We start from the raw sequence: 27304 nt of genomic DNA on the forward strand, positions 1-27304 counted from the left end.
TTATGAAAAGAGAATTTTTTATTCAACAAAGCACCAATATTTATACAAAACATGTGCTCTCACTTTTGCCCCTGGACTTTTTCTCGTAGTCCGATATAAAACTGTGTTGCTTGTTTCTATGGCATCTTCACACTGGGTGGAATATACTTAAGACTCAGGTCTACATTCTTTAGAAATATTTGAACTTAGTCGAAAGACAGAGGGACAATGTCCAAAAAAAAAAAAAAAAAATAGGAAACAGGCAAAAAGTGAGAAGAAACAGAAACAGGCATTTGACAAACAAATAAACAGATAAATTACATTCTTAAATTTAATCATCTGATTTCATGTTATGTGCTGTGACAGTATAAATAATTCAATGGATTTAAATTAAATAGCCTTCTAAGAGAAAGAGCTGCTAAGAAATGAGATCACCAAGATGTATGAAAAGCTACAACACAAATAACACTTCCACAAATGAAGATGTTGAGCTAGAAAAAAAAAAAATGAAGTACAGTGCATCAAAAATGACTTTGGTGGAAATACTGGTTGTCTGGTCATCCCTTTGTTGGATGATTGACTATGTAAGTTGTGGAACATTCTTAAACATTTTTTCCTGAAATTCATAAAAAAGTTGCTTAAAAAATTTCATGACAACCTGTAAACAAAATAAACTTTTACGCTTCTACCACAAAAGTCTTTGGGCTGCTATGCTTCAGGACGGGCGCAGATTCTGCAGCCGTCTTCAGTCTCGTCTTTTGGTCTTTTGAAAATAAAAAAAAAAAAAGACAAAGAGATGCGTTATCCTCAGCACATCTGAATGACTGCAGGGAAAAGCCACGGTTCTTATAAAGTGACACCAAAGTGTATTGTTGCAATTGAACTGACTTTTCTGGAACAGCAGTTAAGGTGCTGCGTGTATCATTTTAAACATGAATAAATCATCACCGTGCAGCTTTTGAGATGTTAGCGTCACTGTTATGAATACTGTCTGCTGTCGGCCTCTGAGTTGCATTGTAGATTACAGTATGTGCCACGAGGGAACTAATTTTACCCGCTCTGTAAGCAATCCACAAAATGATTCCAGATCCAGAGCGTAGCATCGAATTCACATTAGCTCATTAGCCTACCTTCCCAGAAGATACTTCAGGCTGCTGTTAAGGGTTTGATACTTCCTCTAAACCTCCTCGCTCCTCGTAAACAGAGCGACACTGGATGAGAGAAGAGAGCGACAGCAGTAACACTCTGTTCTCAGAATAAAGCAACAAAGGTGTTAATGTGATCCCCGGTTTTAAAGACAGCAAAATGCTACACGTAGCACCAAAGATGTGCTGAAAAAGACGGCCTTCTCTACGACAGACACTCAAATGTTTTCCCACAGATTTTTAACATTTCCGGTGGCTGGGACGCGTTCCTTGGTGGAGTGGTATGGGAGGGCTTTAATGGATTTTGTGGGTCTCGATGCAGAGGACGATGTACTCGTTGGAACAGCTTCTCGTCTGCTGGCCCAGGAGCAGACCTGAGGTCAGGCTCGACGACTGGCCCATGACGGACATGTGGTCCGCTCGCCACGTCTCGCAGTGTTTGTCCACCACTCGGAGACCCCTGCTGCTAGAACCGTGCCAGATGCTCTTCTGAGGCCTGCAAGACGGAGGACAAGATATCACTACTGTTGACTGACGAACAGACAAAACGATTCAAAGAAGTGAGGAGTAAATCAAGTTCACAGACCAGAAGGGGTCAGCTAAAACATCCCGGCCATCAAAGGAGTAGATGGGTATCCTAGCATTGATTGGTCCCCCATTGCCACTGAAGATTGACCGCCAGTTCCTGAACATCACGTCTCCCTGAGAGGACACGCAATGGGTTAGACACACTGCTTCAGGAATGATAAGGCTTTGGTCTCAATGGTTTTTTGACAGTGAGAAACTGACCCTGAGGTTGGTGACTGGCAGAGTCTCCCGGAAACCGGGATAAACGACATGGACCAGGTCCTGCATGTGGGTTGAAATGAAGGCGCGATAGTTGGGAGGCAAACCCATGGCCTTGGCCTGCTCGTAACACATCCGGTCAGCCGTGTCCAGCCCCATCATGTCCCCCGAGTGGGGCTGGTTCAAAGCCACCAGGTTGAGCTGTAAGAGGAAAGGGGGAAGCACAGCACCATACAGCACCATGAGGTATCTCTTCAAGAATCAATCTGCACCAAAACCCACATGCTGTGCACAAATTAAAACCAACTCCAGTGGTAATACTCACCCTCTCTTTAACTGAAGGTATTCTTTCCATCGTGTCTCCTCTTACGTGATATGCAACTCGAGGCTAAATGAATAGTTGAAAACAGATGTGAAATCGGCAAATAATTCAAGATGACATGTTCCAGCAGTATTTTTATTCAGCAAAAAGCCATAAAAAATACACGTTAACTACCTCATCTTGTGGAATAACGTTATTAGAGAGGTAGATCAGACTGCCAAGCTGTGAGGACAAAACAGAAACATCAAGGAAAATAGATTCCATATGGCGCTATTGTTCATATTAACCTGAAGTATCACACAAGAAAGTCGCTAATAAGCATTTAATTTGTTATTATACGATGCAAATAATTGATAAGGCTTAAATTTAGCTAAACAATAGTAATGTTATAAACTGATTTTGCATTTCACCACACCAATAACCATGGTTTATAAAAATCACTGGAGAGTGATTTGAAGTTTGTCTCTAACCTTAGTATTTGATCACATATACTTTTCAGAACCTGTTAGTACCTGTATTTCTTTCCATCCCTGGGAAACCTTGAGGAAGAGACTTCCTGTCGTCGTCACCAAAGCTAGCGTCCCCTCGGCATCTCTGGCGGTGTTCTGCATCATACTCTCACGAGTTGAAAACGTTTTCAGCTGAAGAAGAAACACAGAGAAGAACGAGTGTACAAATCATTGTCTTCAAGCGAAAATGAATCAAGAGTCTGAGAGTTCAGAGGTTAATCCTTCAACATTTTATGGCATTAATATGCAGAAGGGCAGAAGCAGATTAACTTACAGATGCTCCGTTACTTGAAGGACCAGGAGGTCCAGGTGGTCCTGGAGGCCCGGGTGGTCCAGTGATGGTCAGAGCTGTCATAACAAAATGTCAAAGGGTGTCACCGCCTTTCATCCAGCTCATATATGTAATAAATTTACAAATGCAATGTGTTCAATGAGTCGTACCCGATCCGTATCTTGAAGATGGCCCAGGGGGACCTGGAGGCCCTGGTGGGCCAACTGCACCAGGTCTGCCGTAGCCTGGGATTCCAGGAGAGCCTGGCGCTCCAGGGGGACCTGGGGGCCCGAGCACTGATTCTCCCTTGGGTCCCTGTAACATGTCATTGAGAAGTTAGTGATCACTTGTTTTCTTAAAAAAAAAAAAAAAAAAAGAAAGAAAAACAGCCACAGAGTTTTTAACTCACCACCAGTCCTGGTCTTCCGGGGATTCCTGGTGGCCCCTGAAACCCTGGCTCACCTTTGTCCCCCTTCTCCCCCTTCATACCCTGGTCACCCCCTGAACCCTGTGAGTGCACACACACAAAACTCGAGATGAGACTCAACAACAGCATAAAGTCATGTCCCAAAACAAGAACAACAAAAAAGCTTTTCTGTGAAACTTACCCAGCCTCGTCCAGGAAGAAATGGGCCTAGAAAAGAGGAAACAGATATTTAAAAAAAAAAAAAAATTACATACACTATTCTCTTTTTTTTGTTGCAAATTTTCCTTTTTATCACAGAAATTTGTTTTTGTATTAATAAAAACAGAGAAACTTACTTGAAGGAGCTGGCATCCCAGGAAGACCCCTCTCTCCCTTTTCTCCTTTAGTTCCCATCTGACAGTTGCCTTGGAGACAAAAAGCCAAGTTCTCTTTATATTTATATTATATTAAATAGTGTTAATATAAATAGCAATTTTAACAATATTTTGACAATAAAAGCAGTCTGTGGAAAGATATTTACTGTGGATAATTAATTAATTAATCAATGTTAAAGCTGATCCAACGTACCAGCTGCAATGGTTCCATTTGGAAAAAGCTGAAACAATGAAACATCCCATTAACAGCAGTCAGTGATCAGAATAACTTGTCCGATACATCCAATCTGTAATTTTAATGTTATATTTAACATGCAGATGCATGCAAATTTTTAGACGGTCTGATTTCAGCACTACCTCATTTTGTTTTTGGCATTTAGCCGTCACCTTTCCAGACTGGACATGCAGCATGCAGGTATATTTTGGAACTGCCCTTAAGATGTTCTGAGTAATAAGATACATATTATATAGATATCACCAGTGTTACTCAGTAAACATGCAAGTTATATGTACACAGAAGGAAAGAGTGAGGCCCGTGTAAAGGAAACAGAGATTTCTGAATGGGAACAACCAAAAAAAAAAAAAAAAAACTGGATTACTGTAAAGTGGGCAATCAAGTCATGAGCAGGCAACTGAGACGTGATGATGACAGGCACTTAAGCTCAACCTAAACTCTTAAGGCCTACAAAAACGGATTTCAATACAGCCTGTGTCAGAGCATTTAACAATCAGACCCAAATCGGTCTTTTTCCTCCTAAAAGTGAAAACAGTGTCACAGACCACAGCATTAATTTCACAAATCAATTTCAGAAGATCTTCTGTGACACAAGCTGTATTGAGAGCTGTTATTGTGTTATTATTATAAGGTGGTACGGTCCGAAACCTACAGCCATTTTACAGTGGGGTCTGGGAGGGATGGGGAACACGGTCTATGTACACCAGGAGAAGAGAGAGAACAATAAGCATAAAAAAAAAAACTTAAAATAAATGTAATAATTGAGAACAGCTGAGTCAGGGCTGTTAAAGAATAAATGTGAGTTTACCCCTTTGGGGCAGTTGAACATTCCTGGGCGGCCTGGTGGTCCAGGAGGGCCTGGAGGTCCCTAAGAAGAAGACAAAGAAGAAGTCCCCATGAAGTCAAATTCAATATTTTTGTACTATCTGTCTTGTACTCTTCACTTATATTCAATAACTTCCTCATCCAATTTAACAATGTGACATTTTCAGATTACCCCCCAGTCATTTTTACACTATTTCACATATACAAACTGCTGCAGTGCAGCCATGTGACACTCACTGGCAGGCCTTGTGGGTCCCCTTTATCTCCTTTGTGTCCCATCATCCCTGGACGACCCTACAAGACAGAAACAGAAGCATTAACCATGTGCCGTTTTCACGCTCGACAACGACCACACACACCACCAGAAACAACTCATAACGTCTGATTTAACAACCGCTGCTCAGGAGTTCATATGCTGAACCTTTCAGTCAAACTGCAAATGTTCGGTGGATTCATGGTACTTACTGGGCGTCCAGGGAAACCAAATTCTCCTTTAGGTCCTGTTGGTCCCATTGGCCCCTGTTGGGAATGAAATATTCAATTAAATTTATCTTTCATTTGTAGAAACAAGGGAATTAAACTGTGCTGAAACATTCTCATATTTGCTTTTGTCGCTTGCTGTCAGCACTCACTTGAATTCCAGGGGGCCCAACTACGCCGTTATCTCCCTGTGAACAAAGAGGCGTTTATGTGTGCTGCGCTGCAATGTGATGTTATCACCGGACTTGCATCCATTAATAATCCTGAGCAATTCCATAACAACGCAACTTATTATCTGGATCTGGAATTAAAACGATGACGGGAAATCTAACCTTATCCCCCTTGGGTCCGGCAATGCCTGACATCATGGATCCATCCGCCGCAACAAGAAACCCTGGCTCACCCTTTTCACCCTGCATGCACACACAAGCAAACAAACATAATATGTCAACGGAGAAAGGCGACATGCATATACACAAGTCACACATCATTTTTGAGTAACATTATACAAAATCTCTATTTGCATGGAGAACATACTTACTTTTAGTCCTGCTGGTCCTTGAAGACCAGGCAACCCAAGGTCACCCTTTGGACCTTGTGGACCCTGCAAACATGCAGAAAGTTAAACAAAAGACTATTTCTAAATGCTTTCTCATAACAGGGCTTATAGTCATGTTAGTCATATCCATGTTTGTGGATTCATTTGTACTGAGACCATTATTTGTCATTGTTTGGAATAAGAACCCAGACAGCTGAATTCATTTACTGAAACTCCAGGCGGCTACTGAACCGCAGTGTTTTTATTTTCACGACACCAAGATCGTTTGGCCTACATTGTTTTTTTTTTTTCATGTGATACTCACAGCAGGTCCCTGAGCTTCAAATATCCCTGAGAAGTTGAAGGCACCATCTGTATCATTGAGAAGAAGCTGAAGACACAGAAAGAGAGCTTTGTCAATAAAAGCAGGCAGACGAGCTAAACAGCTTCGCCACTCTGTCGACTATACTGCGTGAGACGTGTAGTTGAATGGTTTTTTAGGTCGGGATCCAACCACGTTATTTATTACTTCGACAAGATGGGACAGTACAGCAAATTTATGGATGGTACGGATACACAAAACCCAAGCGAAGACCACTAATTAAATTAAACATTTAAGTGGCAAAAGTGTAGGAACACGTCGAAAACCGGCAAACAGACAATCATCTTCTCAGTACGCCACGGCCTTTAGCCTTGAATGAGCTGTGTAATTACATCCTGAAGATTGATAATGGGTCCTGGAGGTCCAGGCGGTCCTGGAGGGCCAGGTCTGCTCAGTCCATCCCGCCCAGCTTCTCCCTGAAAAAACACAGCTGTCTTTTATTCTTTTAGAACATACAAACACAAGCCCGTACATCCACTCAGTGAGAGTTTCACCTTTTGTCCTGGGTCACCTTTGTCTCCCTTTGGTCCCTGAAAGACGTAAATGAAACTAATTAGTGTTATTCACTGCTACATATTTAAGGCTTTCTTGTGTAGTAGAAATATAGTACTTTAGGTTACAGGAATAGACTGAAATCAATAGCATTTACTCAACTATGGGTGAAAACACAATGGAAGTCAGAATAATGTACCATACACACCTCTGGCCCTGTAAATCCCTCTACACCTGGAAGGCCTGGAGGTCCTGTAACACCTGGCTCCCCCTGCAGAAACAATGAAGTAAAATGATCAGTAAAAGTAAATCATAAAAAGACAATACCAATATCTTTCTCACGGGTAAAATGTAAAATCCCTGCGTACTGTGCTGCTATTGATTGTAAAGCTTCACTCCTCACAACAAGCCAGGTTGTAAACCTATAAGAGGACAGCATCTCCATTCTTCATCATCCATTTCTCAGTCAAACGTCTATATCCCTTCTCACCGTGAGAGCTTTCACTTAACAGACATTTACTGATCTGGAGTCTGTCTGATTTCTGATGAGATATTCCTAACATCTTAAGAAGCACGACAGAAGGAATGTTGAGATAACAGCAGACTTACCTTTGGACCTGGATTTCCTGGGGCACCATCTTTTCCCTAGGAGAGACATGTTTGGGGAAAAAAATACTCAGAAATATAACATTTTAAAAAAAATTAACATAAAGCTGTCTCTAGAAAAATAAAGAAATTAAGAAAGAACCTGATCATAGGCCTAAAAACAATAAAACGACGCACACAATCAAATATATATATACCTTAGGTCCTAGAGGTCCGGGGTTTCCTGGGAGGCCCTGTGAAAACCAAGCTAGTATGGTATCTCAGGTGACATGAAAAAAAACATATGATGATACTATGACACAGTCATTGTTTTGCCATTGTACCTGTGAACCTTTGGTCTGTGCAGCTCCCAAACGAGTCTGGATCCCAGATCCTTCCAGGTCCTAAAAGCACAGCACAGTGTGTATCCAACATCTCGAAGATTTTCCACAAAATGATCATGCCAAAAATTAAAAACTAGTTGGATTCATGTAAATGTCTATTTAAAGAAATTTTAAATTTTGAGGGAAAATTTAAAAAATATATAAAAAATGTCTAATCAACCAAAGATTTTGCGACCCCCATGCAGTACCTCTGCAGACCTATGAAGCCCTATGCACTAGAGGGACCCAACACACCTCAAAGTCCAGGGTGAAGCCTCTTCCTGGAGGCCCCGGGGGACCAGGAAGACCAGGTGGACCCCTTGGGCCAGGCTGTCCTTCTGGACCCTCTGATCCTGGAGTGCCTGGGAACCCTGGCGGTCCCTGATCTCCCTGAAAGAGACAGAAGATGTTAGATAGTTGACGCATGCACGATTATGCTGAAGGATGATGGTTTATTATTCAATCCTCCTACAAGTAGTACGCTAAGCAGAGCTTACCTTTGGTCCTGGGTGCCCACTCAAACCAGGCTCTCCCTATTCACAACCAAATAAAACATAATAAAATCATATTAGCTTCAGCATTGACTGGAGACACATTGTTTTTTCTGGTACGAATTTAAAAAAAAAAAAAAGAAGCAGAGAAGCTATTGCTATACAGACTTGTTTACACTCAAGCCCGCTGGCTTTATTAGTCCATGGGGTCACCTCATTAAGAGCTCGGCTCTTTGTGTGTGGTGGTTGTTTAGTTTTGTGTGTAATTGTTTTTTTTTTGTGCTAACAGAGTACTAAAAGGCCTGCTCAGGGGAAATCAGAGCGGTCTCATTGAAAAAGGCAGCGGGGCGGCAATCAAACACACAAGATCAAGGTTGGTGTGCGTTCACACATGAGCATTTTTAATCCTTACTGAGTAAGTTGGTGCGTGAAATCGCCATGTTTACAACGGCAACTGTGTAAAACTAAATGGGTTAAAAGAAGTCAGCGTAATAGCTCTTATTCATTCCATAAAACCAGTACGTTACGATTACTATCAGCCTCACCTTGTCTCCTTTCTCTCCAGCAGGCCCTGGGTCGCCATCCTTCCCATCAAGTCCCTGCAAGTTAACAACACTATATTTGTACTTCAGAAATTCATACGTGCTCATACATGCAAGTATTCCTCAAATATTGAGAAAGTATTGGTAAAATATATATATATATATTATAAACTTGGCATGGTTGTTTAACTGATTTTGAATAAAGGTGGCTGCTATGTGCAAGAGAACGAGGTTAAACAAAGCTAACAAGCTGTCAGCGACAAGCTAAAAACATCTTCATTGCAGCAGCCCAGCAGTAACTACTGTAAACCTGTGAGCAGTCCATTTACAGCGTTAGTAATGTCTTCTAACGTTTTTAAAAAAGACACATTTCCCCCAACAGATGCTACAGCTGCTTCCATATTCAAGCTCTCACAGTTCATTTCTTTAGGTCCTGCCAAAACGCTGTCAGCATTGGGACAATGGAAAAATGACTTACATCTCGGTAGATAAGTGCTTTTAGATTTAAACTAAACTTTGGTGAAGAGTCCCAATATTTATAATGGAGCACCATCACACGCATGCTTCCCTACTTCATACTCAAATGAATGCATTCAGAGAACATCTTTCCAGAAAGGCCTCACTCTCTCTGAGCTACACACTCCCCTAATGTTTGTACAAATGGTGCAGCAAGTAATGGCAGGAAATCAGTAAATGAACATGGAGTATTCAGAGTTGGGGGCAAAATCTGTCTTTTTTGGTCCCCCATATTTATGGGGACCAGATGTTAATACCTGACCAAACCCTGACCCAGAACCAGAGCCTGACCCAGAACCAGAGCCCGACCCAGAACCAGAGCCACTAAACCACTCCTCAAACACCTGAAAACAGAACTTGGGTCAGCAATGCGAGGGTTCTGAGCTTTAAAATAACTTCAAGAGGTGCAAGCTACGTCTCCCCCTCCTTTACTAAAGAAAAATCAACAATTAAATTTGCTCATGGTACAAATATACAATATGCTGCTGATAAATGATGAAACAAAACTCTAAATGAATGGTGGAAGAAATGATAAACTCACGGAGAGTCCAGGTACGCCATGCTTTCCATCTTTCCCAGGAGCCCCAGGTGGTCCAGGTAAGAGGTCCCCAGTTGGGGTACCTGGGGGCCCAGGCTGTCCTGGGGGGCCTGGAGGCCCTGGGGGACCCTGACAACACAAGACAAAAGGCCTCACAAAGGGAAAATGATGGAGAAAATGATCAGATCCTCATATCTTAATGACAAACTTACCCGGATAATCTCCGCATCACTGTCGAAGTCTTCAAATCCAGACCCCTCCTGATGAACACACGCCATAAAACCAGACAATTAGCCAATGAAATTCAGCCGGGTCTCATCACTAAAACTGAAGAAGTTAATGTTCCTTTCGGGTAGATACTCTCATCTGTAAAAATTTGTAATTACCAAGAGAACATGTAAGTTTTGCTTTCATTTATAAATAAATGATGCAATAAAGATGCATCACAGCACAAATGAAGGAGACATTAAATATCTTATTACACCGGCTGTAACCTCAGCTGAACAGAGCAACTCAGTTATCCAAAACCTGAAACCAAATTTCCATTTGACCACTACTTGCATTGTATTGTTATTTTAATTTCATGTTAGAGATTTTACATTTGACCAGCCTCAGACAAAAACAACTAAGAGGCTGCAATATACTGTAGCTTAAAAAATAGAATTACAGGTCAGTACACCAGTTTTATATACAAAAATAAATAAATAAAAAAAAAACTGAACATTGTCAGTAAACAACTAACCAGAAATATAGAAGACTTGCTAAGTTGACCTGGAGGTCCGGGAGGTCCAGGAGGGCCAGGTAGTCCAACACCGGTATCACCCTGAGACACACAACAGTGGGATGTTTGTTCACTAATGTATCTCTTTTAGTTTTAAGAACCTATTTAAACAATGGCTCATTTATACATCCGTTACCTTTTCTCCCTTCGGACCAGGGTCTCCTGGTTGTCCAGGGAATCCAGAGGGCCCCTGGAAAAAAAACACAATCACAGCTTTGCTTATTGCCGCATCACATATGAGATGTAACACAGATAACAGGACATGATTACTGACTCAAGGTACCAGTGCAGCTCACAGTTTGGATCAACATTTAAAATGAGCTGTACAAGTAAATTAGTTGCTGTATGTTGAAAACGGTAACACCAGAGCATTTTCCCCCACAGACACTGGATAATGACCCCGACAAGACTAGGAAAAGGTTTTACTTACTGGCAAACCAGTTTCACCTTTGCTTCCCTGGACAATAGAGAGAGAGAGAAAATGAAAACCAGTTCATCATTTCATTTTATGAGTCCTGTAATCCTGAAATAAACAACAGAAGTGTGCTCCGAATAGCTCATCTCTCGTCCGTAAATAGAAAAAGATCTTCATTTAAAAATAGACCGCTTCAAATTCAGGCAACAGGCAGATAAAACTCACAGGCTGTCCATCCTTTCCTGGGAGTCCGGTTGGGCCTGCAGGTCCTTGTGGTCCTTGTGGACCTCGTGGTCCGGGCTCCCCACTCGCCCCTTCTCCCGAAGCTCCTCCCGAAGGACCAGGGGGACCTGGTGGACCGGCTGGACCTGGTTCCCCTCGCTCGCCCTTCTGTCCCGGAGACGCCTGCAGGGACTGATCAGTGACACAACTTAATTAATTTATTCCTTCGTTCACTGGAACAGAGGGTTATTATAGTTTAATCAGATGAATAAAGAGTGATATTTTGTGATAGGTTCATCATTACTATGTTCTGGTTTTATGTAACCACGAAACCAGAATTCCAACTGGGACAGTGTCCCAGATGTGGTAAGTGGGTCACAGTTGTACATGGGCTGGGTGCGGGGGTTTATTTTTAAAAGTTAAGCAACTGAACATGACTGAACAATCACACGGGTGAATTATTTAAAATCTTTAAAAGTTTTCGTGGTTAAATCCTCATTTAACTTGTAGCAAAAACAAAATCTGTACTCACTGTATGAGTGGTGGAGGCTGGAGTAGTTGGCTGAAACGATTTAACTGAAATAAAGAGACAAATTAAGCTCACACACAAAAAAACAAACACTAAATCAGTGTTGAGTATAGAGAGTGTATGATTTTAAAAGGTGGGACCATATTCATGGTTGCTGGTATGGCATTGAATAAGACACAGACATTTAAATACAGTCAAGTCAGAGTGCAGAGGAGAGGTGGCCACACCGCCTCTCTAGCGCCATCTGCTGGTTAATTAGAAATACAGCAGGTATGACAGCAACACTTCTATGTCAGCACACATGTTTTAATTAAATTAAAAAACTAAACAATGAGAACAATAATTAATGATTTTTTAAAAATTTTTTTACCTTTTACTGTGGTCATCTCCACATCATGTCCAGAAATTTCCTCAATACCTTCATCTTCATCATCTACAAATGACACCTCAGTGGGCGGGGCTTGAACAGGGGCGCTGTAAGTGGGGTCCAGATCTGGGTGAGGCTAAAAAAATAAATAATAATAATAATAACTGTACTATCTTACAAAAACCTGCAGTTAAGTCTAACAAACCAGTAAATATTTGCATTGTTGAATAAAAAAAAACATGAAATTACAGTAAAGTCAAAGACTCCCTATCTCTCTTAAACATTCTCTTACTCCAGTTTTTGTCTTTATGATTTATTCATTAACAGCTCTTCATTTTCTGTAACAGTCCAATAAAAGTGGTTGCTCTGCATGTAAAAAAAGAAAAGAAGAAAGTGTGAATGGCTTGCCACAGACGGTCGGAACCAGATCCAACTACAGTGTCAGACTCCGACTAAAAAGCAGCATTCCTCACATGGCACCGAGCCAGTCTATTTTAATAATACTTATGCGACGAGGATAAACTGATAAACTATCTCGACTCCGTGGCCCAGAAACTGTCCTGTCCACGAATGATCTGTGGAACTGACAACTGCCAATGAAAAAGCAATAAATATTTTCCTTTTCCTCGTGAGCCTTTGATTTGAATCCGACTTCGGTTTTATGGCGCTCAGGCCGGCTGGATAATGGCTTTCACTGTCATCCGGAAAACTCTTCCCTCCAGTCACTGCACTAAGGTCACCGAGGTGCTTCAGGTAGAATGAAACAAACCTCTCCATCCTCTGATAGTGTGTAGACTCTGTCAACATGTAGCGAGTCACTGAAGACTTCGGTGGCTCAGATGAGGATGAGATCACGCTGGTTGGATCCTCCGTCTTTCTAGAAATGAGTCATTTGTGTCCCAGCAGTTTGAGTAGAGTCTACAGCCAATTAGTTCAGAATATATCGGAGGGCTCCCGGTTTTGTAACTTGGAGAAGAAAAGATGACAAAGTGGCTTGTCAGATAGTCAGGAAGAGATCTTTTACCATTTGTCTGCTGTTTCCTTGATGTTAGCCAAGTGACTGTAGATAAAGACTGTGACTCATAGTTATGGTCTCAGTGTCACATGTTTGGCCCTTTCCCTCTTCCCTCTCTCCACAGGTGTCACGCAGTTCCAAACTTGGAGCGGCCGCCGCAACTTCCTTCATCGAGTGACAGTTAAATACGGGAGAAAGACCAGAGTACAGGGCCAGTTGAGGCTTCAGCGCCGTGCGTGATTTCCTGGCTCGTTTTCCCGAGAAACGATTTTAAATGTTCCTGTTGTGAGATATTAGCTACAGAAATGCGTGGTTTATGTCGAAAAAAATAACTTTATTTTGAAGGGTATTAACCACTCCTCAGATTAGAACGACACAAATAAAAGTCTTTTAGATTGTGTCCTTCTTGTGTTTACTAAATGCCAAATCCATTGTTGGATTCACTTGAAGCCTTTCGCGTTTCATTTAGCCCCTCGTCCAAACTGGGGGACGTAACGCTCACGTCTGCCTTAAGTAGTTTAAGTGAGCGCGGTGACAGGAAACGGATAGGCACCGAGTTAAAATACATCATCCTGCGTCTGTCCGAGCAACAGTGTGTGTGTGTGTCTGCGTCTCTTTCCTGCAACCGTGGCACTGCAGTCCCCGCTGGCTGCCTCGAAGTCTCACGGTGACAGCAACACAGAGCCTTGTACAGCAGATTTTTAAGAAATTTGCACGTAGCCAGTGTGTCTGTGCCCTGCCGCTTCCAGCCTGTCTGCTCAGCTAAGCTCGCTGCTTCCAGTCTTTGCATGAAAATGACAAATGTCCCGAGCTGTGGAAGCATCTCTCTGACAGAAACAACCTAGTTGTCGTTGTGAGGCCTGTCTCTCCACACTGTCCCCTGGTAGATTTTCTTTCTTTATTTATTTATTTTAATCTTATTTCAGCGCGCATGGAGCTGCCAGGGAGCAGTGCATATCACCGTGCTCCAGTCTCCGCCAGGCCTAGAAGGATAAGAGCTGTTTCCTTTGGTCCGTCTCCAGCTCCAGCCAGACATGAGGAACAGAAGGATAGTAGTGAGGGATGTGTGTGTGTGCGCACAAACCGGGGCAAACTCTTTTTCCTCCACAATCTTCTTCACTTCGTTCATGCCTTCGGCGTCTTCGTAAGCATCGTCTCCGCTGCCGTACCCAGAAGCCTGGATGGAAACGAGAGGAAACAAAGGGATCGGAAGATAAACATGGAAAAGGACGGAGAAAATTAACGGGCAAATTCCACCGAGTTCAAGCTGCGGGATGAGAAAATATGAGACAATTAAATGAGGGAACAGGCCAAAAATACATGCAGAGTCTGGTTCCCACGGTGTCTGTCATGACCCTTTTTTGTACACACTGTGGCTTATCTTTAAAAAACACTGAGTATCAGCTGATTAATGTACTTATTATTCAGACTTATCATAAACAACATTGTATTACTCAAAGTTGACAAAAGTATGTGGACGTCTCAACATTACATCATTCTGGTTTGAGTGCGCATTTTTTCTGCGTCACATATCTAATGTAAACTTTTATTATATGCTGCAGTGACATTTGTCCACCAGCAGAGGGAGGAATAGCCACAGATTTTTCAGTGCAGAGTACCTCATTTCAGGCAATTTCACAGCATTAATGTGATGCAGACTCACATAAGGATCGTCCTCCTCACACTGGTCAGCCGGGGCCGTGGGATCTGATTTCAGCACTAGCTGCTGGATGGAGCCCTGGAGAGCGTGAAGAAGGAGAAAAAGAAGAAGGAGAAGGGGCGAGCCCGTGTTACATTATCTGGTAATTTAGTTCATTTTGTCATTAAATTTTATTGAAGCTAGGCGGACATTTCCCACACACCAGGGCGACCTCTCCGTCTCTTCTGCTCGGCTGTTTATCCGTCTCTTCCTTCCTCATTACTCCACACATAATTTAGCACATATCCAGACACATGCGACATTTTCTCACACTGCTGCAAACATCTGGCTGGGTAACAGGTGTCTGCTCCGGAGGCAGTTTTCGCATCGAGCTCAGAGCACCAGTCAGGCATTTAGGTGAGCAAATGCTGTCAGGCTTTGGATGGACAGCGCGGCTATATGTAAGGTCAACAAAGCTTTTACAGCCATATCTATTTCCTGAATGCTGAAGTCTGGGTTCGTGTGCTAGCTTCTTCTTTCTGGCTTATAACAGCTGCTCGTTGTTCATGTCAGTGGCTGAGCGAAAGAGATCTACGGTGGTGATAATAACACTTTAACACCAACAAATCGCAAGTACGTGAGCTGAAGGGCAATGTCAGAGCTCCAACAGGCCAAGATTTATTACCTTGTGCAGATATTTGAGGGTCATCCCAAATGTGATTAAACTTGGGTTACACAGAAAATTTCACCTGAAAATCTCCTGCACCATTTTGCATTTTAAAATTAAGCACTGTCTTGTTAAAAGTTGCCATTTTCAATCAATCCCCAGTCACTTTACAGACTACAGCCATGTGTGTTTCAACATTCGGAGAAGAAGCGCCCTCCGTACTTTTTCTGCTGTTAGGAAAAATTATTATCATGTCTCGTGTCGACTGATGTGCGACGTCTTCTGAAAGTTTCTCTGGCTGCAGGTGACACAGGAAGAAACACACTTTTCAAATATGAAGAAAAATTAGAGGACAATGTCAGTTTAAGCATTTATGAATCAGACAAGCTATCGCAATTCTGTTCAGGTGGGCGAGTGTAAACACTCACACTACCGTAAATGCTCCTTTAAACCCGAGCCTCAGCGGCCCTGCCTTCTCATTAGATCAGCAAACACTTGCCAAGTGAGGCTCTGGCCAAGTTTACTGATAACTGACATCAGGCGGGAGAACAAACACCTGTTTTTAATGGAACGGAGCGCAGCCAATGAAATTCAATGGTGGCAAACGAGAGAGAGAAGCGGAGATGGAGGGAGAAATAGAGAGCGAGAGGAGGGATGGGTGGATGTGAGTTGGGACAGCAAAGTAAATCAGAGACATGTGTGTGTTGTAAACAACACATCTGAAACAAAGAATGCGCCACGCAACCCTTTAAACAGCTTTAACATGTGAATTCGCCCTCGTCGAGTTGAACCACGTGAATGAATTTTACAACTGGTCACTTTTTAAAGTGTGAGGTCGTAAATTAAACAGAGCAGGTGAGTGTCAGCCTGCTTGAAGGACCATAGCGTTCACCAATGTGACACACATTACTAAATCCAAACTCAAAGGTCTCCGAAACACAGACGTCGTAAAACATAAAACTCAGGCAAACTGCTTGAGGTATAATCTGGCTCAGGGGGCATAAACAGTGGCATTGTGGGGAATCAGTGGTGGCATGCCTCTTAGTTCAAACTTCACTTGACTTCACAGAGGCAAGCTCATTGGGAATAAAGTCAATAAAATTTGGTCTAAAAGGAAAAGGTGGTTCAGTCAGTACCACTTTAGTCAAAGATTTATTTCCACTTGCAGTAAGTTGTGTTTTTGCTGTACGGCTCGGTTCTGGGACTTGCCCGCCCTTCCTCGTGCCTACACGGAAGACCCAGCACGCAACGGAGCAGCTGGAGAGGAAACGGTCTGCAAATCAACTTAAAGACGAAGCAGCAGGAGTAACATCAGCTGAACCAACGCGCTCTTCATGAGATTTACAGTGAATGCATCAGCTGCGCTTGACCTTAAAAGTCTGTCTGAATCTACGCTGCGCCCACTTTGGCTTTGGCTACTGTCTGATGTATTATCTTTTTTCGTCATGAGGTTACGAGGCCGTCGTCTTTGTATTTACCATGGCGTGGCAGTTAAAGACGAGGTTAAATGCTTCCTCGTTCATCGATAACGGTCGTAACATTCTCAAGTTGATGTTTGTGGTCAGATCGAAAGTGATGTGCCTCAAACCCTTGAAGCTAATACACCAGATGTTGTGTATATTCTGGAGTCTGGGAGTCATCCACAGACTGGTTGTTTTCAGATGATGAGATATGATTCCTTCCTTCACAAGAGGGCCTGATTCTCAGATGAAATCTCAGCATGTACATTACTAAGTATCTTTAATTCAACCACAACACTCTTCCTAAAAAGCTGCAAAAACACACCGGCATAAGACGAGGTATTTATTCCAACTCTGCGGTTCTGCAAATTCTTCAAGATCATCCACTACAACTGGGAAACAATTTCACCTGTGAGAGCAAAAGAGAAGCTGCTTTGAGGGACGCTACACTTCATAAACTGCTCATCCGGAACCAAACTTTCTGCACTATGAGATCCAGCTAAGCATTCATTGTCTCTGGGAGTATGAGGAATGCCAAAAAAAAGATGTGAGGGAGTGTAGCACTGCAGAGAGCTTCTGCTGCATTGTGGCTGTTATTAGTCTCCCTGCAGCGGGAGCGGGAGCAGGAGGAGGAGGAGGAGGAGGATCTTTGACTGAGCTGCCAGTTCAAACATTGAACAGCTGGAAACAGACGGTCACCTCTGGTTCTCTTTGTCTGAGAGAGAAGGACGATGTTAAGAGTTTAGTGAAAGAGATGCGGCAAGAGAAAGAAACTTTTAGAAGTCCTAGGACGGATATGTCGCAGCTTAGCATGGCCATACTCAAGGGTTATAAGACTTAAGCAATGGTATATGCCACATAGGGATCCCTCTCGCAGTAAAGATTTTAAAATATTTGTTTCCCATTAGCTAGCAGTACTGGTCTATGGATGGTATTTTATCATAATAAGATACGATGTTGCAAACCCTTGTGCCAAAATCCCAGGCAAAACACATTGAGAAGCCCAGTCCAACTGAAAAAAAAAAACAAAACAACCAGCAGGCTAGCAGTCAGCTACCCACTAGCAACCAACAAGTAGACACCAGCTAACTAGCCTAGCCAGCAACAGTTGGCAGTATGTGGCACATCCTTGGGGTTTTCAAGTGGGCACCTGAGTATTTTATTAAGATAAATGAAAATTTAGAAGTCAAGTCCAATTGAGAACCGACCAGCAGGCTAACAGGCAGCTACCAGCTAACTAGCAACTACCAACCAACAAGAAGACACCAGCTAGCTAGCCTAGCCAACGGCAGTAGGCAGTATGCGGCACATCATTGGGATTTTCAAGTGGGTACCTACATATTAAAGATAAATTTGTAAATATAATGTTTTGTTTCCACAAAGGCTTTGGCTGAGCACCAAAATGAGATAAAATAAGAATAATTTTATCTTAATTAAACAGAGGCTAAACTCTACTATAATACTATCTGGAAAATAAACCTCCTGTCTTCTTTATTACTGATCTATGTTATCCCCTCAAAGCCAATTTGAAATCTCCAAAAATACTTTTCATAGTGAAAAAAAAAACTGAGACAAAATAAATGACACTTTTCTTGCGATCACGAAATAAGAACTGGATATATGTGACATTTTAAATGAAGCTCCAGGTGGGTGATTTTGGTCCAGAAGGAAACTCGAGCTCCCCATGGTGTAAATACTGTAACGTCAGAGTTTAGTTTTAATCCATGCTAGTTAGAGAAACGTGTTTGATGGATTGTTCCAGCAACAAAATGGACTTCCCTCTGAGACTAACAAAAACCCTAAACAAACACACACCCTCCCCTCAGTGGCTCGCTGGATTTCTTTGAAACTCTCACATTTCTTTAATAAATGCTTTCTTTGGAATTTCTTTCCACCGGTTAAACATCTTGTAAGTTTGTCTGTGGCAGGAACACATAAGAACAAATCATAGAAGGAAAGGACAAAAGGTTGAAGAATACCATAAAAGAGGATTGTTTGACTGTTGCTCTAGTTTCACTATTAATCAGACAGGTTTTATTATCCTAATGATTTAACAGAGATTAATATAAACTCTACTCTTCTTAGCCCGTGCATATGGTTCACAGGTATTCACTTTACACTGAACTATTTTTCTTCTCATCATAGCTCCATGAACATTGGGGCAAGCAAAGCCTCTCACTGGTTTATTTGCTTTTATAAGAGCACTAAGAGCAGAAAGCAGCATCGCTTGTGTCACTACCTCTTCTCCTGGATCCTATTTCTCAGCACAAGGATATTTTTAATAGCGACTGTGAGGAACGGGATCCTCCACCCTTCCACACTCACCATTGTTTGATTCTTATTAATTGAAGAGCTGGCAGTTGCACACAGTTGCACTCACTGTAAGTCATTCAAGATGAGACGATCGTCCCGTATTCCAGAAATGTAAATCACTCTCAGCCCGTCATTTATGAGCTCTCGTAGGATAAGTCAGCGCTCATAAACACATGCGGTCATTCATTCCTTGTCTCCTGAGGCGGTCGTAAAGCTGCCAGCAGAGACTATTGTGTTCATGTCTCAAATCTAAAGTAGGCAACGGCCCAAACTCCACGTTTGTTTCTGCAACTTGATGTGGATTTCATATCCATTCTTAACTCATTGATCCAAACACAGTGACATTTGGAATGAGGAATAAACTAACAGCGGTCGCAGAGGGCCAGACGGAATAGGAAACTACCTAAGTGTTGTGAGGAGAAATGATACAGGCTTGGCGCGGCATTTAGGAACTAAAACAACAGTGATTTAAAAAAAAAAAAAAAAAACACAAAACATCCAGACTCACCACAAACCGCGCTAGGCCTGTACCCCCAGCGTTCCCCACAAAGATGCCTGAGCTGGTCTGGAAGGTCAGAGGCCGAGCACTCCTGGAGAAGGCCACTCTGTGGTATTCCTCACAGTCCATGTAGAGACGCACCTGGAGGGACAAGGGCGCAAATACTTCAACTCAGAAACCATAAACCGTAAGAAGATCCCCTGCAGATTTCAGATAGTATACATATCTGCAACAAAAGTCAACATACAGCCTTTTTAAAACAGCACTTTCTGAAGATTACGTGTTACGCAAGGGGTGAAAGCAACAATTTCCACAGGGATTGTGTTCTCAATAAAACCTGTGAATAAATAAAAGCCACGGTGACTTCAAGCTAATAAAACTTATGGCCCTGTGTGGCCAGGCCTCCGTGCAACAAAGCTCCGTTGTTGTCGAAAAACAAACACACTTCAGGACACATTAATGACTGTCATTATGTAGATATATTAAATGGCTAAAAAAAAACAAGAATCCGATAATAAAGCCATAAAAGTTTATATTGGTTTTTCATTTTTTTTTGAAAAGTCAAGTATATTCGCCGTGAACCATCTGACATTATAATGATGTACCCAAAATGTTGTTTTTCTCTGTTTGTTTGCATAGAGGATCTTTTTCAAACTGAGCATTTCACTATCGTGTTGTCGTAAAAAGTATTTATTCTCATATACTCCAGTGCATTCCTGATGAGTATATGAAAAAATAATGTGCCCCAAATAAAATTTTTAAAACTCAGCAGTTCCTATTTCGTTGAAATAACGGTTTATACTTATAACAGGACTCACCTCTGCTCCCTGTACAGTCAGCGTAAACCTCGCCCACCTTCCTGTCATGTCTCCCATTTTGAAGGACGCCGCTTCCTGAGTGCCGCCTCTCATTTCTGAGTCGGTGTAGTACAATATGATTCTCTGGGAGCCATCCTCCACTTCGGACAACGCTACACCCAACTGTACAATCTTAACAAAACAAAACACACGAAAGCTTTACATTTGTTCTATTTAAAAGGAAAAGGAAACCACTCAAAAGACAGAAGGTAAACGCAATCACGCTGGCTCACTTTCTGGTAGGCGTCGGTGATGGCGAACAGCGTGCCGCCGCGCCGCGTGGTGGGCTTCGCCGTGACAGTGATGGCGAAGTCGTGATAGAAAGGGTCGGGGATGAAGGACTTGGTGAGTCGGCCCACGTTGGCGTCCGGGCCGAAGCTGTAGGCAGGGTAGCCCTCGAAGCCCGTGACAAAGGAGACGGAGGGAGGGAGGGGTACGCCGATCAGCTCCGTCAGGTCAAAGGCTCCCTGAGAACCAGGGTCTGCAAAAAAAAACAAAAAAAAAAAACAAGCACAAACCGTGTTAGTGGAGGGGGAAAAGAAAACACACATCTCCTCCGATCAAATCTATCGGAGTTCATCGCTGACCCACTGACTTCTTTACCCTGCAGGAATAAATTGACCCGCGCGTGATCAAACAAAGCACTGCGAGAAAACTGACTGCAGCCATATGGAAACAACGTGGCGTCGGGGGGTGAGAGTGGTGCAGAATGTGGGGTTTCATACATTTGTTGTCTTAGTCGCCGCAATTAGTGTCTTCGTGATGTATGACAAATCCCGCTCGCCTGAGAGCACCCAGCCTGATCCTTCAGAAACTAAAACATTTATTATCTTCTCGCACTTTTTCTTTTTCTTCCATCCGCAGAATTTCTCCTGCTGTTTACGCTGAGCAGAGCAGAAAGGGGTTCTAAAGTCTGTCATGGAACAGCTGGTTTGAAATATTTCAGGAAGTGAACAATATAAAGAATACATATGCTTCACTAAAATGGCGAAATGATAAAGCCTTGAAAGGTGGCGATCACTGAGGGTATTGTTGATGATTTTCATGAAGCTAAGCTCTTTTTTCTCAAGAGGTTGCATTTAACTAAAGATCTACTTAACAGAAACAAGATTACAACAATGAAAAACATTTAATCCACACACATTAAAACACAAGTATCATAAGAAGTAGGAGCCAGTGAAGCTAAAGTTATTTTTAGGGTTAGGATGGTCACCTAGCCCTAAAAATAATTAGATTAGATTAGATTCAACTTCATTGTCATTGCACGTGTACAGAATACAGAGTCCACACAGAGCAAGGGACAAACAATAGCCCTGCCTTGTTTTAACTTACAGTATATCCCCCTAGTGGGTTAACCCAGTTTAGGGTCAGGACTGATACTAAGAATCTGGCTGTGTACATGGCATGTACACCTATACACATGTACACGCTTTCAGCATGAGGATAACTCATGTGTCATACCAGGCAGGGACACAAACGTAAACACCAATGGAGGGAGGAGAGAGATGCGCGTTTTCAGTATTTTGAGTTGGCGTCAGCTAAAGAAAACAGTATTAAAGTTCACTGTGGACTCTGTGTTGGAGACAAAGTCCTATCTAGCTTCAAAAACACAACATCGAGCTTAAAGATGCACAGCACGGTGAAGCTAACCGAGCCAGTCCCACCAGGTGGTGTGAAGCAGAGAGCTGCATCTGATACAGGAGGTCCCCCACCAGCAAACAACAAAGTCGGACTTTGGTGCAAACATTTCTTCAGCCTGACTGAAATCATTCTGATCAGAAACTTTTCAACAAACAGTTTCCAGGGACCTTAAATAAAGTGAGATATATACTGTATATCTACACGCTTCAAAACACCATTCAGCATTCATTCATACAGTTTTGTTTTTTGGTTTTTGGTTGTCCCTGCTGCGGAGCATTAAATCTGCCAAAAAATATAACAGAAGATGTTCTTGAATTCATTCAATAGAAAATTGCATCAAGAAAGGGCCACATTTCAACAAAAAAGTACATCCCTCTGGGAAAATCCCCACATCAACTGATACTTACCTCACGTAGGGCACATTGCCATTAGGAGCTAATATTTCCTTAATGAACACATTATGAAGAGGTCTACACCAGCCCTCTCAATCTGATTTAAAAATCCTTTTCGACCAGGCCAGTCTGTTCTGACTGAGACGGTTACATAAAGCATTTTTAGCTCTGACTGGGCCGTTATTCATATATTCTGATTATTAGCAGAAGTGTCTATTTGGACGTAGCCAGCTAGGTCCATCAGTTCCAACCTCTCTCATTTCTGCCTTTAGACATTTTGACTACATGTCAGATACACCCCATAAAGTTTGCCAAGAGAAGGAGCATCCATCTGTCTGAAATATCTTTACTTGTCATCATATTCGCATACATTGACCACTTCTGCACGCTCGGCTGAACGCACATCTGCATTGTTTTCTGCCTGTCACACATAAAAGTTCTCAAGCATGTAAGAATATACGTCCGCTGACCTGCCGCAGCACCTTTTCTCTACGTCCTTTCCCTCGTCACAAACACACTCCACACAGTCTCCTCTACACCTGGTTCTCCTTAGTGGGAAGACCCCCGAAAACAATTGTCTGTTCTTTCAGCGAGTGTGGGCAGCGGGGTATAGGAGCTGATCATCTGGAAAGCATTAGGGCTTAGACTAATACACACATGCTGTGCAGTGGCAGCTCCTGTAAATTCGACTCACCGCGTGGCGTGTGTGGGTCCACAGAGCCAAAAAAAAAAAAAAAAACAGGGACAGACTGAGACGGGGAGTGCAAACAGAAAGACTTCCACAACTACTGTGTGTGTGTGTGTGTGTGTGTGTGTGTGTGTGTGTGTGTGTGTGTGTGTGTGTGTGTGTGTGTGTGGCCTCACAGGAAGAAAGGCACACTCCTCCCCCCATGCATTAATTGGATTGAAACCCCTACAGGCTGTGGCAATTAAAAGGAAAAAAAAAAAGCACAATAACCTTTTTCTGTTCAAATGTGCAAGTTGGATCCAAAAGTACAGAGATGTACTTTTAGATTTTCCAAATCTATTTTATTACATTTCCATGTATTATTGGACTCTTCAGACTGGAAGGGGGTCAATAAACAACTGAAAGCTCGATGACAACAGTTATTTTAAGTAGCATTAGCTCAAGATAACTGTATAAAGATTTTACTGACTGTCTTAACTTTTAGGCACTTTAATCAAAGTGAGCTAAAACAAGCCGTTTTCCCAAGTACTCTTTTGACCCACTTCTGATTCCAAAGAAAAAAGAAAAGTCCTGGAATCAAAAATTGGTGACTGTCTCGTTGGCCGCCTCGCCTCTAGACACGAACTTCGCTCTGTATCTCCTCCGTGTCGTCAGCGGTCGGGTCCCGCCAAAATTCCCCAAGCTCAGCCTGCCACTCCGCTGTCTCTTTGCCCGAGAGTGACTTCACTGCAGATGTTCCTCTGCTGGGCCAGAGACCTAACAGCTGGACAGATCGCCATGGAAACGCAGATACAATGCTCTCCACTTTAGCTCCAGTTCACATGATGCAAGCGCGGCCGCGAGCAGACGGACGGGATTTTTTAGATGACATGCAAAAACTCGCAATACTGTAAATAAAGAAAGCGGATCGGTGAAAACGTAAAACACGCCTGAGTAAAAAGAAAAAAAAAACATCAATAATAAAAAAATCGTGTAGCTGTGGCAAACTCTGAGTAATTCGGGTCAGGGAGTGACCTCTCGGAGTAATCAGCTTTGGCTGGGGTTGAGCACCACCTGCGCTGGAACAGGGTATGAGAAACAGAGCGGAGGAGGGCTCAGGAGATGCAGCGCATGTCCTCCAGCTAGTGATCACAGTAATAAGTTCAAGGTGTATGAACGGAGAACAAGATGCTGCCATGTGAGTAAGATCTGAGCCACCAAGAAATAACACTGGTTTTAGTAAGGTAAGCTCTTTTTTTGTCTTAGGCGACAGACTTAGACATAGTCGGGTAGAACTGGGACAACACATTTCATTTCTCACAGCTTTCTCTCATAGCGCTCCTTGGTAAGATTCACCACGCAGCATTTAGACCTTGTATAATTTGAACTACTGCTGTTGCTTCGTCGTGTCTCGTGCAAGGAGAAAAGTTTCCTTCATGTTCTTCGGAAACGGCAAATCACAGAAATGTTTGTGCCCGTCCATCAGAAAAGTTAGTCAAATGTGTAATACATTTACAAAACGTGTAACAAAGCACTCTAATGTCGCCATATTTTGTACAGTTTGTGTTCTGATAAGAGGAAATAGACACAAATAAATGAGATTTGTGCGTCTGCTCCATGTGTGTGCAGCGTGCCTGCTTTCTGTCCAAAACGAGGAAGAGTCAACCCAAACACAGCTGTGTTTCTGGAGTGCGTCTCTGACTGAGAACTTCAGAAACACACTGTTAGTATGACTTAAGCACCTCTTGAAGCACAAAATGACTGTCATTGGGTTGGTTAATATCACAGGAAACGTCCTAAGTGTTATGAGCATTTAGCTGGTATTAGTATAAAAGAAATAGAGTTCAAATAGAAAATGTTTAATCTTAAGAAATTCAATTTTTAGACAAAGAGCGTTTGTATTTGTCGAGAGATATGAGAACGTTGTGCTCTCCGATCAGCCACTAAATCATTTATTGCTTAAATTAAAAACCAAGTTGAGTGAAATCCAACACCACATCTGGCCGGACACAGCAAAACTCATTTATATTTATACCACCAGTTTACTTGAGAGTAATAAACCAAGCACACGCTCACACCTATTGATACTTACTGGTGGTGGGCACTTCAGGTCTGCTGGGTATGCGCCGTACTTTCAGTGTGGATATAAAAATTTGATCTTTTAGACTTCGGGGTCGTAATAACGTGGTGACGACAGATCTAAACGGCGCCGGCCAGAGTCGGTCTCTCAGCTGTCTGTCAGTCCACAGAAGTTTTGTAATGAGCCGTCACATCTGATGAGGGACTCTGGAATCCAATCAAAGCGCCGTCACAGACACCGTGAAAGATTACTCTTAGGCAAACTGTGTACATCTACATGTGCGCGCAGCAAGCAAAAGTCGAATTTCACACATTTCACAATGATCCAGAACGAGCGACTACTTTCCGCGGCTGCCGTCTCGCCGCATCTCACGAAAACCCCGCGCCGCCCTCCCACACACACCGCATAATCACTTTATCCCTCATCTGTTCCCGAACATCTTTCAACTGGATTGACGTGAACTCATACGGCGAGACGTTCGCCGTAACTCACAGCGAAAAGCTGAGACGATCTTGATAAGAGTCAGGCCTAAAAAATGAAGATAAAGACAATCAAAGCCAGACAACAAACAGATACAGAACACTGAACCAGTAATGGAATTTTGATCATTTACTGCATGAAAAGGTTGGGCCTTGCCAGCAGATTTTAAAATATCGAATGTCTGGGTGTCCCGTAAATGAGGCGAATGCAGCTGCAAACAATTTGTGTTCCCCGGCAACTATAAGTCATTTGACAAAAACATTAAGGCAATGAGTTTGTTATGAGAATGACGATCACATCTTGCTTTGAAGGTGAGGAATCAATCATACACACGCATGATTTGAAAATTATTAGTAGCAGTGTTAACATTTGTTGTTAATATAAAAGTGCCTTTTAAGTTTTTACGGTCCGCAGCAGCCGATTAACATCTGCTCCACTCTTGAATGGGCTCGCAGCAGATAACGAGACGTAGTCAGATCTGCGCGATGGCACAAATTTCAAATAAATAGTCATTTCCTTTTCCCCGCTCCGCTCCGTCGCTGCAGACCGGCTCTTTTTCCGGTCTAACCGGCCTCGTGTTTTCCCCTTCAGACGGACGACGCGAGGTACCCCTCAAAATCCTTTCATCCCCGATTCTCAGCGTTTAATTGGGAGGGCTGAAGTGTTGCTGGCCGCGTGCTGTGGCGAGCAGCAGGAAGTTCGAGGCAGAATCGTGGAGACCACACAGCCCGCGCGTTTAATTTGGGAGGGTTGGTTGTGCCTGCGTGAGACCAGGTGAGCGCCGAGTCTGCGCCATTATTAAGAAAAACACAGCAGAATTATGTCTCACGCGGACAGACACAATGGCACTTTCTCTTTTGTGTGAGATTTAGCTTGGGTTTTTAAATTTAGCAAAAATAAACAGATTATTGCAATTACTGAAAATGATGCACTTCTCGACTCTAATACGTCTCACTTATGTTACAACAACACCTGGAATTGCTGCCTCGTGGTTTTATGCCAAACAAGCAAGTTGCAGTTTACTTCCATGTCCGTTCGCATCATGTGGTGTATGCCCTGGACACGAAGTCTAATCGCTTCCTGCTTGAGACTTTGAAGAATTGTGCCATAAAAGGAGCCCTTTAACGTTCCGTTGGGTTGTGTATGGGACGGCAGTAGCTTTTTTTGAACCAATCAGAGCTCCACGCACGAGTTGTGGTTGAGTAAATGCCGCATGAAATATGTTATTTTCATCTGATTTCACTGATAAAAGTCGTTATAGGAAGTAATCAGGAAGGAAATCAGGCGAACCCAACAACTTCTTATTTTTTTTAACTGTGTGCCCACTTTGATTGCTCAACAATACCTGACTTTTGCGACAGACATTTCCGAGTCTTGGCTTTCAAATGAGACCAAGAGCATGCACGGGCTCCAAAACATTCATGAACAGCATTCAATTTACTTTGGGCATGATCTAAAAA

The 27304-nt window shown here is 42.7% G+C and overlaps 1 protein-coding gene across 1 annotated transcript in view; it reads right to left on the bottom strand.

The window, feature by feature from the left end:
* LOC124995769 (collagen alpha-1(XVIII) chain-like) overlaps positions 1-27304 on the bottom strand; it is a 49307-nt gene continuing 22003 nt past the window's right edge. Inside the window, exons 3-44 of the mRNA XM_047568427.1 lie at positions 20818-21065; positions 20546-20716; positions 19737-19868; positions 14813-14887; positions 14234-14326; positions 12138-12270; positions 11771-11814; positions 11242-11430; positions 11032-11058; positions 10738-10791; positions 10563-10643; positions 10033-10080; positions 9824-9949; positions 8770-8823; positions 8231-8266; positions 7989-8123; positions 7695-7754; positions 7569-7604; positions 7375-7410; positions 6974-7036; positions 6768-6803; positions 6606-6689; positions 6217-6282; positions 5895-5957; positions 5686-5766; positions 5506-5541; positions 5339-5392; positions 5111-5167; positions 4857-4916; positions 4701-4742; positions 4007-4034; positions 3775-3843; positions 3621-3646; positions 3422-3520; positions 3183-3327; positions 3016-3089; positions 2745-2873; positions 2407-2454; positions 2236-2298; positions 1914-2111; positions 1711-1826; positions 1-1620 (exon numbers count right to left, since the gene is read on the bottom strand). Of these exons, the coding sequence (XP_047424383.1) occupies positions 1419-1620; positions 1711-1826; positions 1914-2111; positions 2236-2298; positions 2407-2454; positions 2745-2873; positions 3016-3089; positions 3183-3327; positions 3422-3520; positions 3621-3646; positions 3775-3843; positions 4007-4034; positions 4701-4742; positions 4857-4916; positions 5111-5167; positions 5339-5392; positions 5506-5541; positions 5686-5766; positions 5895-5957; positions 6217-6282; positions 6606-6689; positions 6768-6803; positions 6974-7036; positions 7375-7410; positions 7569-7604; positions 7695-7754; positions 7989-8123; positions 8231-8266; positions 8770-8823; positions 9824-9949; positions 10033-10080; positions 10563-10643; positions 10738-10791; positions 11032-11058; positions 11242-11430; positions 11771-11814; positions 12138-12270; positions 14234-14326; positions 14813-14887; positions 19737-19868; positions 20546-20716; positions 20818-21065 (3617 nt within the window). The 3' untranslated portion in view covers positions 1-1418. The remainder of the gene's footprint in view (positions 1621-1710; positions 1827-1913; positions 2112-2235; positions 2299-2406; positions 2455-2744; positions 2874-3015; positions 3090-3182; positions 3328-3421; positions 3521-3620; positions 3647-3774; positions 3844-4006; positions 4035-4700; positions 4743-4856; positions 4917-5110; positions 5168-5338; positions 5393-5505; positions 5542-5685; positions 5767-5894; positions 5958-6216; positions 6283-6605; positions 6690-6767; positions 6804-6973; positions 7037-7374; positions 7411-7568; positions 7605-7694; positions 7755-7988; positions 8124-8230; positions 8267-8769; positions 8824-9823; positions 9950-10032; positions 10081-10562; positions 10644-10737; positions 10792-11031; positions 11059-11241; positions 11431-11770; positions 11815-12137; positions 12271-14233; positions 14327-14812; positions 14888-19736; positions 19869-20545; positions 20717-20817; positions 21066-27304) is intronic.

This window comes from Mugil cephalus, chromosome 18 (assembly GCF_022458985.1).
Source record: "Mugil cephalus isolate CIBA_MC_2020 chromosome 18, CIBA_Mcephalus_1.1, whole genome shotgun sequence".
NCBI classification, from domain to species: domain Eukaryota; kingdom Metazoa; phylum Chordata; class Actinopteri; order Mugiliformes; family Mugilidae; genus Mugil; species Mugil cephalus.